This window comes from Coregonus lavaretus, assembly GCF_964263955.1.
Source record: "Coregonus lavaretus genome assembly, contig: HAP1_SCAFFOLD_4681, whole genome shotgun sequence".
NCBI lineage: Eukaryota > Metazoa > Chordata > Actinopteri > Salmoniformes > Salmonidae > Coregonus > Coregonus lavaretus.
In genome coordinates this window covers 9,181-21,340 of record NW_028157089.1, presented here as the reverse complement: position 1 = coordinate 21,340, position 12,160 = coordinate 9,181, and the positions used below count along the sequence as shown (strand labels likewise).

Sequence of the window (12,160 nt, the reverse complement as noted above, 5' to 3'; positions counted from 1 at the left end):
ATGAACTGGCATGAGTTAGTGTCCTCACACTGGTCCTAATGTGGACATGTATCTGTCCATGTTAAAAGTCTGGGGAGTCTTATGTCTGGTCCTATGTTAACTCCATTCTCTCTCTCTCTCTCTCTCTCTCTCTCTCTCTCTCTCTCTCTCTCTCTCTCTCTCTCTCTCTCTCTCTCTCTCTCTCTCTCTCTCTCTCTCTCTCTCTCTCTCTCTATTCTCTCTCTCTCTCTCTCTCTCTCTCTCTCTCTCTCTCTCTCTCTCTCTCTCTCTCTCTCTCTCTCCTTCTATTCTCTCCCTCTATTCTCTCTCTCTCCCTCCATTCTCTCTCTCCAGCCCTACGTGGCATCAGAGGATGACCAGATGGTTCCTCTGCCTCCCAACCCCTTCAGTCAGCTGTCTGAGAGAGAGATGGACGAATGCACGATGAACGTAGAGAGGAGACAGTTGGGCCTGAGTGGTAAGAGAGAGTCACACAGAGTAGAGCCCCCAATCCTGCTCACCCTGTCTCAGATAGATCCTTTGTCCCACCCCCCACACACGCGGAGACCGGCTCAATCGGTGCCTCCAGTGATGCTATCTCTTTCATCTTTACCCAACACTTAGGTTTACCTCCACTGTACTCATATCCTTCCATATCCTTGTCTGTACATAATGCCCTGAATCTATTCTACAATGCCTGGAAATCTTTTTTCTCTGTACCCAACGCACTAAAAGACCAGTTCTTAAAGTCTTTAGCCATATCCTTATTCTACTCCTCCTCTGTTCCTCTGGTGATGTAGAGGTTAACCCAGGCCCTGTAGCCCCCAGTATCCCCAGGCGCTATCATTTGTTGACTTCTGTAATCGTAAAAGCCTTGGTTTCTTGCATGTTAACATCAGAAGCCTCCTCCCTAAGTTTGAGTTATTCACTGCGTTAACACACTCCGCCAACCCTGATGTTCTAGCAGTGAATCCTGGCTTAGGAAGGCCACCAAAGATTCTGAAATTTCCATTCCCAACTACAACATTTTCCATCTAGATAGAACTGCCAATATGGGCGGAGTTGCAATCTACTGTAGAGATAGCCTGCAGAGCTCTATCATACTATCCAGGTCTGTGCCCAAACAGTTTGAGCTGCTACTTCTAAAAATCCACCTTTCCAGAAATAAGTCTCTCACTGTTGCCGCTTGCTACAGACCCCTCTCAGCCCCCAGCTGTGCCCTGAACACCACATGTGAATTGATTGCCCCCCATCTATCCTCAGAGTTCATATTGCTTGGTGACCTAAGATGGGATATGCTTAACACCCCGGCCGTCCTACAATCTAAACTAGATGCCCTCAATCTCACACAAATTATCAAGGAACCTACCAAGTACAACCCTAAATCCGTTAACATGGGCACCGTTCATAGATATCATCCTGACTAATTTACCCTCTAAATACACCTCCGGTGTCTTCAACCAGGATCTCAGCGATCACTGCCTCATTGCCTGCGTCCGTAATGGTTCCGCGGTCAAACGACCAACCCTCAACACTGTCAAACGCTCCCTAAAACGCTTCAGCGAGCAGGCCTTTCTAATTGACCTGGCCCAGGTATCCTGGATGGATATTGACCTCATTCCGTCAGTAGAGGATGCCTGGTTGTTCTTTAAAAGTACTTTCCTCTCCATCTTAAATAAACATTTCCCATTCAAAAAATTCAGAACTAAGAACAGATATAGCCCCTGGTTCACCCCAGACTTGACTACCCTTGACCAGCACAAAAACATCCTGTGGCGTACGGCATTAGCATCGAACAGCCCCCGCGATATGCAACTTTTCAGGGAAGTCAGGAACCAATATACACAATCAGTTAGGAAAGCAAAGGCTAACTTTTTCAAACAGAAATTTGCATCCTGTAGCACTAACTCCAAAAAGTTTTGGGACACTGTAAAGTCCATGGAGAATAAGAGCACCTCCTCCCAGCTGCCCACTGCACTGAGGCTAGGAAACACTGTCACTACCGATAAATCTACGATAATCGAAAATTTCAACAAGCATTTTGCTACGGCTGGCCATGCTTTCCACCTGGCTACCCCTACCCCGGCCACCAGCTCTGCACCCTCCGCTGCAACTTGCCAATGCCCCCCCCCGCTTCTCCTTCACCCAAATTCAGATAGCTGATGTTCTGAAAGAGCTGCAAAATCTGGACCCCTACAAATCAGCTGGGCTAGACAATCTGGACCCTTTCTTTCTAAAATGAACAGCCGAAATTGTCGCAACCCCTATCACCAGCCTGTTCAACCTCTCTTTCGTATCGTCAAAGGGGGTGACACTCTAGATCCAAACTGTTACAGACCTATATCCATCCTGCCCTGCCTTTCGAAAGTATTTGAAAGCCAAGTCAACAAACAGATCACTGACCATTTCGAATCCCACCATACCTTCTCCGCTATGCAATCTGGTTTCCGAGCTGGTCATGGGTGTACCTCAGCCACGCTCAAGGTCCTAAACGATATAATAACCGCAATCGATAAAAGGCAGTACTGTGCAGCCGTCTTTTTTTATTTTATTTTTTTATTTTATTTCACCTTTATTTAACCAGGTAAACCAGTTGAGAACAAGTTCTCATTTACAACTGCGACCTGGCCAAGATAAAGCAAAGCAGTGCGATAAAAACAACAACACAGAGTTACATATGGGGTAAAACAAAACAAAGTAAAAAAAAAAATATATATATATATATATATACATATATATGCAGTGTGTGCAAATTTAGCAAGTTATGGAGGTAAGGCAATAAAATAGGCTATAGTGCAAAATAATTACAATTAGTATTAACACTGGAATGATAGATGTGCAAGAGATGATGTGCAAATAGAGATACTGGGGTACAAATGAGCAAAATAAATAACAATATAGGGATGAGGTAGTTGGGTGGGCTAATTTCAGATGGGCTGTGTACAGGTGCAGTGATCGGTAAGGTGCTCTGACAACTGATGCTTAAAGTTAGTGAGGGAGATAAGTGTCTCCAGCTTAAGAGATTTTTGCAATTTGTTCCAGTCATTGGCAGCAGAGAACTGGAAGGAATTGCGGCCAAAGGAGGTGTTGGCTTTGGGGATGACCAGTGAGATATACCCGCTGGAGCGCAGACTACGGGTGGGTGTTGCTATGGTGACCAATGAGCTAAGATAAGGCGGGGATTTGCCTAGCAGTGATTTATAGATGGCCTGGAGCCAGTGGGTTTGGCGACGAATATGTAGTGAGGACCAGCCAACAAGAGCGTACAGGTCACAGTGGTGGGTATTATATGGGGCTTTGGAGACAAAACGGATGGCACTGTGATAGACTACATCCAATTTGCTGAGTAGAGTGTTGGAGGCTATTTTGTAAATGACATCGCCGAAGTCAAGGATCGGTAGGATAGTCAGTTTTACGAGGGCATGTTTGGCAGCATGAGTGAAGGAGGCTTTGTTGCGAAATAGGAAACCGATTCTAGATTTAACTTTGGATTGGAGATTCTTAATGTGAGTCTGGAAGGAGAGTTTACAGTCTAACCAGACACCTAGATATTTGTAGTTGTCCACATACTCTAGGTCAGACCCGTCGAGAGTAGTGATTCTAGTCGGGTGGGCGGGTGCAAGCAGCGTTCGGTTGAAGAGCATGCATTTAGTTTTACTAGTGTTTAAGAGCAGTTGGAGGCTACTGAAGGAGTGTTGTATGGAATTGAAGCTCGTTTGGAGGTTTGTTAACACAGTGTCCAATGAAGGGCCAGATGTATACAAAATGGTGTCGTCTGCGTAGAGGTGGATCTGAGAGTCACCAGCAGCAAGAGCGACGTCATTGATATACACAGAGAAAAGAGTCGGCCCAAGAATTGAACCCTGTGGCACCCCCATAGAGACTGCCATAGATCCAGACAACAGGCCCTCCGATTTGACACATTGAACTCTATCTGAGAAGTAGTTGGTGAACCAGGAGAGGCAGTCATTTGAGAAACCAAGGCTGTTTAGTCTGCCAATAAGAATGCGGTGGTTGACAGAGTCGAAAGCCTTGGCCAGGTCAATGAAAACGGCTGCACAGTACTGTCTATTATCGATCGCGGTTATAATATCGTTTAGGACCTTGAGCGTGGCTGAAGTGCACCCATGACCAGCTCGGAAACCGGATTGCATAGCGGAGAAGGTACGGTGGGATTCGAAATGGTCGGTGATCTGTTTGTTGACTTGGCTTTCAAAAACTTTTGAAAGGCAGGGCAGGATGGATATAGGTCTGTAACAGTTTGGATCTAGAGGTCTTCATTGACCTGGCCAAGGCTTTTGACTCTGTCAATCACCGCATTCCTATTGGCAGACTAAATAGCCTTGGTTTCTCAAATGACTGCCTCGCCTGGTTCACCAACTACTTCTCAGATAGAGTTCAATGTGTCAAATCGGAGGGCCTGTTATCTGGACCTCTGGCAGTCTCTATGGGGGTGCCACAGGGTTCAATTCTCGGGCCGACTCTATTTTCTGTGTATATCAATGATGTCGCTCTTGCTGCTGGTGACTCTCAGATCCACCTCTACGCAGACGACACCATTTTGTATACATCTGACCCTTCATTGGACACTGTGTTAACAAACCTCCAAACAAGCTTCAATGCCATACAACACTCCTTCCATGGCCTCCAACTGCTCTTAAACGCTAGTAAAACTAAATGCATGCTCTTCAATCGAACGCTGCTTGCATCCGCCTGCCCGACTAGAATCACTACTCTCGGCGGCTCTGACTTAGAATATGTGGACAACTACAAATACCTAGGTGTCTGGTTAGACTGTAAACTCTCCTTCCAGACTCACATTAACAATCTCCAATCCAAAGTTAAATCTAGAATCGGCTTCCTATTTCGTAACAAAGCCTCCTTCACTCATGCTGCTAAACATGCCCTCGTAAAACGGACTATCCTACCAATCCTTGACTTCGGCGATGTCATTTACAAAATAGCTTCCAACGCTCTACTCAGCAAATTGGATGTAGTCTATCACAGTGCCATCCGTTTTGTCACCAAAGCCCTATATACTACCCACCATTGTGACCTGTACGCTCTTGTTGGCTGGCCCTCACTACATATTCGTCGCTAAACCCACTGGCTCCAGGTCATCTATAAATCCCTTCTAGGCAAATCCCAGCCTTATCTTAGCTCATTGGTCACCATAGCAACACCCACCTGTAGTATGCGCTCCAGCAGGTATATCTCACTGGTCATCCCCAAAGCCAACACCTCCTTTGGTCGCCATTCCTTCCAGTTCTCTGCTGCGAATGACTGGAACGAACTGCAAAAATATCTGAAGCTAGAGACACTTATCTCCCTCACTAACTTTAAGCATCAGTTGTCAGAGCAGCTTACCGATCACTGCACCTGTACACAGCCCATCTGTAATTAGCCCACCCAACTACCTCATCCCCATATTGTTATTTACATTGTTATTTATTTTGATAATTTGCATCCCAGTATCTCTATTTGCACATCATCTTCTGCACCTCTATCACTCCAGTGTTAATACTAAATTATAATTGTATTTATTTTGCACAATGGCCTATTTATTGCCTTACCTCCATAACTTACTACATTTGCACACACTGTATATATATTTTCTATTGTGTTATTGACTGTACGTTTTGTTTATTCCATATGTAACTCTGTGTTGTTGTTTTTATCGCACTGCTTTGCTTTATCTTGGCCAGGTCGCAGTTGTAAATGAGAACTTGTTCTCAACTGGTTTACCTGGTTAAATAAAGGTGAAATAAATAAATAATAATAATAAAAACAGAACCACAGAGAAACACACACACACACACATTCAGAACCACAGAGAAACACACACACACACACACACACACACACATTCAGAACCACAGAGAAACACACACACACCCATTCAGAACCACAGAGAAACACACACACACACCCATACAGAAACACAGAGAAACACACATGTAGGTGGTAATGTATAAAATACACATTCCTTACTATCTTTGAGCTTACCAATGTCCAGCTCAAGGAATTCCTAATAGAAGGCCTAGCAGCCCCAGACTATTCAGGGCCAAGGGAACAGTCAATACCAAGTGGAGAGCGGAAACAATAGTCCTCTCCACAGATCCACATCTGTCCTGTCCTACCATGCAATACACCAGTCATCTGTCCTACCATGTTATACACCAGTCATCTGTCCTACCATGCAATACACCAGTCATCTGTCCTATCATGCAATATACCAGTCATCTGTCCTACCATGTTATACACCAGTCATCTGTCCTATCATGCAATATACCAGTCATCTGTCCTACCATGTTATACACCAGTCATCTGTCCTACCATGCAATACACCAGTAATCTGTCCTACCATGTTATACACCAGTCATCTGTCCTACCATGTTATACACCAGTCATCTGTCCTACCATGCAATACACCAGTAATCTGTCCTACCATGTTATACACCAGTGATCTGTCCTACCATGCAATACACCAGTCATCTGTCAAATCAAATCAAATTTTATTGGTCACATGCGCCGAATACAACAGGTGCAGACATTACAGTGAAATGCTTACTTACAGCCCTTAACCAACAGTGCATTTATTTTTTACAAAAAAAGTAAAAATAAAACAACAACAAAAAAAGTGTTGAGAAAAAAAAGAGCAGAAGTAAAATAAAGTAACAGTAGGGAGGCTATCTATACAGGGGGGTACCGTTGCAGAGTCAATGTGCGGGGGCACCGGCTAGTTGAGGTAGTTGAGGTAATATGTACATGTGGGTAGAGTTAAAGTGACTATGCATAAATAATTAACAGAGTAGCAGCAGCGTAAAAAGGATGGGGTGGGGGGGCAGTGCAAATAGTCCGGGTAGCCATGATTAGCTGTTCAGGAGTCTTATGGCTTGGGGGTAGAAGCTGTTGAGAAGTCTTTTGGACCTAGACTTGGCACTCCGGTACCGCTTGCCGTGCGGTAGCAGAGAGAACAGTCTATGACTAGGGTGGCTGGAGTCTTTGACAATTTTGAGGGCCTTCCTCTGACACTGCCTGGTATAGAGGTCCTGGATGGCAGGAAGCTTGGCCCCAGTGATGTACTGGGCCGTACGCACTACCCTCTGTAGTGCCTTGCGGTCGGAGGCCAAGCAGTTGCCATACCAGGCGGTGATGCAACCAGTCAGGATGCTCTCGATGGTGCAGCTGTAGAATTTTTTGAGGATCTGAGGACCCATGCCAAATCTTTTCAGTCTCCTGAGGGGGAATAGGCTTTGTCGTGCCCTCTTCACGACTGTCTTGGTGTGTTTGGACCATGATAGTTCGTTGGTGATGTGGACACCAAGGAACTTGAAGCTCTCAACCTGTTCCACTACAGCCCCGTCGATGAGAATGGGGGCGTGCTCAGTCCTCTTTTTTTCCCTGTAGTCCACAATCATCCTATCATGTTATACACCAGAGATCTGTCCTACCATGCAATACACCAGTCATCTGTCCTACCATGTTATACACCAGTCATCTGTCCTACCATGCAATACACCAGTCATCTGTCCTATCATGCAATATACCAGTCATCTGTCCTACCATGCTATACACCAGTCATCTGTCCTACCATGCAATACACCAGTCATCTGTCCTATCATGCAATATACCAGTCATCTGTCCTACCATGCTATACACCAGTCATCTGTCCTACCATGCAATACACCAGTCATCTGTCCTATCATGCAATATACCAGTCATCTGTCCTACCATGTTATACACCAGTCATCTGTCCTACCATGCTATACACCAGGTATCTGTCCTACCATGCTATACACCAGTCATCTGTCCTACCATGCTATACACCAGTCAAATTAGTAGTATTCCACTCCAGTGAAAACTGGTACTACTTCCATAGACAGCGTGGATAACAGGGAATTGTCAATGGCTTGGAGCCCCATTTCAGCCAATCAGATTGCAGATTTCTCCTAACCCGTTTTATAAGCCACAACAACATTTTTAGTGATAGTTGTTCCTGATCAAGTCATGCAGTCAGAATGGAAAAACCTCTGCCTGTATTAACGTGTGTGCAGCAGGGAACCATCACTCCATCTTATGACTAAGAAGGCCAACAGAACAGACAGACTGGCCCACAGCAGGTTTTCACACCCACTGTATGAGTGGGCCCGGTTGCCATGACACCATCCACCCCCTATCCCCACCTACTCTACACCAGTCCAATCTGGTTCCATATTATGTTCCTTATAGAATGTTCTAATGCATGTCTTGCTGAACTGTCTGTGCTCACAGTAATACTATGTGCTGTTATGAATACTATGATGTTGATATTTTCACAAATGACTGTTTGTCTGTAATGCAACTGCCATAACTCCACTATGATAATGAATGTTGTTTTTTTAATGGCACTGGGTTGATGTACACTTATATACTAATAGTATTAGTAAGGCCCAGATGAATGACTTGGTGGTTAAATGAACCGTGTTAACCCCTTAGATACCTCACAGTATGTACTGGAGATACTGTATGACCACTATGTTCCATGTACCCCAACATAGCCTGGTCCCAGATCTGTTTGTGATGTCTTGCCTCTAACATGTCTGTCAACACTAATCTCTCACCCCCAAACCCTTATTCCCCTCTCTCACCCCCCAACCCTACTCCTACTGACCCACTCCCTCACCCTTACCCCTCAACCCAAACCCTCACCCCCTCCTGCAGATGACGAGCACGACCTAACCTCCAACGACGCTTCCACTCTCTCTCAGTCTCTGTCCCAAACTCAGTCCCCGCAAATAACTCCAGCTAAAGAAGGTATCACACAGAGAGAGAGAGTGTTGTGAAATGTGTTTGTGTGTGTTTCAACAGAACTGTCTTTACTAAGGTTGTGCTGTGTTTTATTATGTCAAAAACACATATTCTAGATTCCTTTGGTTCCACTTTTACCTCAAATGTTATAATAGATACATTTACATTTACATTTTAGTCATTTAGCAGACGCTCTTATCCAGAGCGACTTACAGTTAGTGAATACATATTTATTTTTTTATACTGGCCCCCCATGGGAATCGAACCCACAACCCTGGCGTTGCAAACGCCATGCTCTATCAACTGAGCTACATCCCTGCCCTACGACAGAGCCTGGATTCGAACCAGGATCTCTAGTGGCACAGCTAGCACTGCAATGCAGTGCTTTAGACCACTGCGCCACTCAGGAGACAGGAACCGATACAAAGTTATATGGAAACCTACTACATTACTATTGTGTTATCAACTTCACTATGTTTAATCAGTACCAATTCTGTAGTATCTTACTTCCTCTTAATCACAACACTGTCAACAATGACTCCGTTTTATTTCCTGTAGTAACTACTTCCTGTCCCTTTGAACAACAATAACCAACACCACATAACCACAGAACACTTGAGTAGCCATCAACACAGTTCCCCACAACAAACGTCTCCTTGTGTGTGCGAGCGACACAATTCATGACACAGTCAACCAGTTCTTCTCCTGTGGTGGCCAAATCGGTTCAAGTGTTGCTCAACAACCTCTTATGATGTCATAAGTTGGTTCATTGCAGTACATTGAAAGTCTCTTGTAATAGAACAGTAGAACAGTGCTTGTAGAGAACACTGTTCAGTGTGGTAACCCTTCCCTATGAGCCTATTCTCTCTATTGGCTTTGTTACATCACACAAAACGTAACGTTAGTTATCCAAGGAGAGCTGTTATGTGAACACAGCAGACAGGATCGAGGGATAGATGGAAAGAGGGATAGATGGGTAGAGGATCAAGGGAATGGTAGCCCTTTGTTAGAGTAGAGCAAAGACAGGATATATTTACTAGGCTATCAGCTGAAAATACATACATGTGTGGGTTACACAGTACATAGAACATGCCTTACAGTACTGTAGGGTTGGACAGTACATAGTCATGGTCACATTAACATTGGGTGTGAAATGCACTCTATTGAAAGAGGTGATCATTGAATTTGAGGTGACTAGTAAACAGATTCACGCTGTACTGTAATGACAGATTTCAGATAGGGTAGGTGACATCAGTTGACACCCTCTCCTAGGTTGATCTTGGTTCATGGTAAATGTAGCACCTACGGTTGCAATTTCCCCCAAAATTCCCAGGTTTTCCAAAATCCCGGTTGGATTTCCTGGTTATTCCTTCCTGATTCCAGGATATTCCAACCAGGATTTCTAGAAAACCTGGGAATTTGTAAAAGTTATCCCTAGTAGCACCTGAACATATTTTGTGGTCAAACAACATAGTATACAGGCCTGTAGCAGACACAGAATCAGGTTTATTGTTGTTGTGGTTGGTGGTGGTCTACCCTGTCTGACCTCTGACCCCTCTCCGCTGCTCTTTCCAGAGAACCACACGATGCAGAACGGCAAGGACGGCGGTGACCACGAGGTGAACGAAGAGCTGAGCAAACGGGTCAGTCAGCTGACCACCAGCGTGGAGAGCATTGAGGTCAAGGTCCGCACCGGCGAGAAGATCGAAGACTCCGCCCTCTCCCCCGAGAGCTCGCCCTCCAAGTCCCCCAACAAGAAGAAGAAGAAGTTCCGCACTCCCTCCTTCCTCAAGAAGAACAAAAAGAAAGAGAAAATGGAGGCCTAGAGAAAGAGAGATGGAGGGAGTGATATTAGAGCCTATATACAGTACAGTTTCAGAAGATTAAGAAGAAAAAGGGGCGGCACCCACATATTTTTTTGTCTGTTTTTATTTTTCATTTTTCAGTGTCCTCTTTTGTCATTTAAAAAAAATAGATTTTATTTTGATTGTATTTTTTAACAAATGGTTCTTTTAAGTAAAAAACAATGTTTAGACGTGCGCGGAAAGTGATGAATTGAGTTGAGGATTCTCTTCCTCCGCTTAGAAGTGCAGGCTCATTGTGGGGAAGGCGAAGGTTAAAATTATAAAGCTGCAACAAATATAGGGAAACTGATTCTGGAAAGCTGGCTTCTCCCCCATGTTCAATATTCGCTGCCATTGGCTGATTATGTAATTTCTTCTCTGCCGACACTGGTGGGTCTAGATATGCATCAGTGGTATTATTAAACTGCACAATATGGCGACTAGCTAGCGCACAGAAACTCTTTACGCCCTTGTGGTAACCATAACAACCACCATGTTCTTTTCATTTATAATTTCTCCTCATATGAGGTCCGTTTCTTCAATATATAGAGAACTGAAATCAGAGAGACTACATAAAGTAATAGTCACACTGGAAAACTGGTTTGAGATGGTTTTAAACGTACAGGTTTTCTTTCCCTCTTGTTTCTTCTTTTCTCTTTCTCTCTGCCTCTCGCTTCGTTTCTCTCCCGCATCTTTCTCTCTTTTATCCCTCTTTTTATTGCTCCTCTTCCTCCTCCTCTTTCACCTTCTGTTGAAAGTGAATCTATATTTACAGTACCTAGCTCTCTTCTAGCCGACCTTCAACCTTCATGCTGATTCACTCTAAACCCGCAAAGCATTTTTTATTGTCCTCCTCTCCTCTTAATAATTTCATTTATTTTGCCAAACTAAAAGGAATAAAAACTATCACGTTTTAGTGAAGAATCATAATTTATATACGTTTAAATCTCATTTAGATCATAAAAACATGAGTCATCTCATTAAAGAATATTTGCTTTTTCTTTAGTTTTTTTTAATTGAACACAATTTGGTAGTGGTCTTCTCACTCAGTTTTGTACTCATTTCTATACTTTTACAGAGAAATACTAGATGTTACGCATGTTTTTGCAAGAATCTGAATTTATATGGCTGCTGACTATGTTACTCTAGTGTTGCTTGCAGGTTTCTCTCAAATTATATTCTTGTTCAGATTACAAAAAATACTATATAACTGAGATATATGAAAACTGGATATGTTGGGGATAGATTTTTAACTATATATTTTTTATTTTATTGTGCTGCACTTTTACTGTGGTATGACTATAACACAATGTAGTTGCAGGTGGTTTCACCTATGAAGGAGATTCTAGAAGCAGAACCGTGGAAAGGTTGAGACTATAGAACCAATAGAATCTATAGAAGCAAGCAAGTAGATAGCAGGGGCAGAGTAATGGAGATACAGTTTAGGTTGTGGAAAGTGAGATGTTTCAGAAGAAAAATAGATATATTTGTGTCACGCTTGAACAAAAATATTATTTCTCAATTAAAAACAAAAAAATGAATTAAAC

General features: G+C 43.6%; 1 protein-coding gene across 2 annotated transcripts in view; it reads left to right on the top strand.

Moving 5' to 3' along the window:
- The window catches only part of LOC311125823 (gamma-adducin-like), a 37,263-nt gene extending 25,734 nt beyond the window's left edge, over nt 1–11,529 (top strand). Inside the window, exons 12-14 of one of the 2 annotated variants that reach the window (XM_084199853.1) lie at nt 334–457; nt 8,683–8,775; nt 10,345–11,529. In XM_084199853.1, the coding sequence (XP_084055979.1) occupies nt 334–457; nt 8,683–8,775; nt 10,345–10,595 (468 nt within the window). In that variant the 3' untranslated portion in view covers nt 10,596–11,529. The remainder of the gene's footprint in view (nt 1–333; nt 458–8,682; nt 8,776–10,344) is intronic. The other variant, XM_084199854.1, reaches the window with a different exon arrangement.
- The last annotated feature ends 631 nt before the right edge of the window (nt 11,530–12,160 follow it).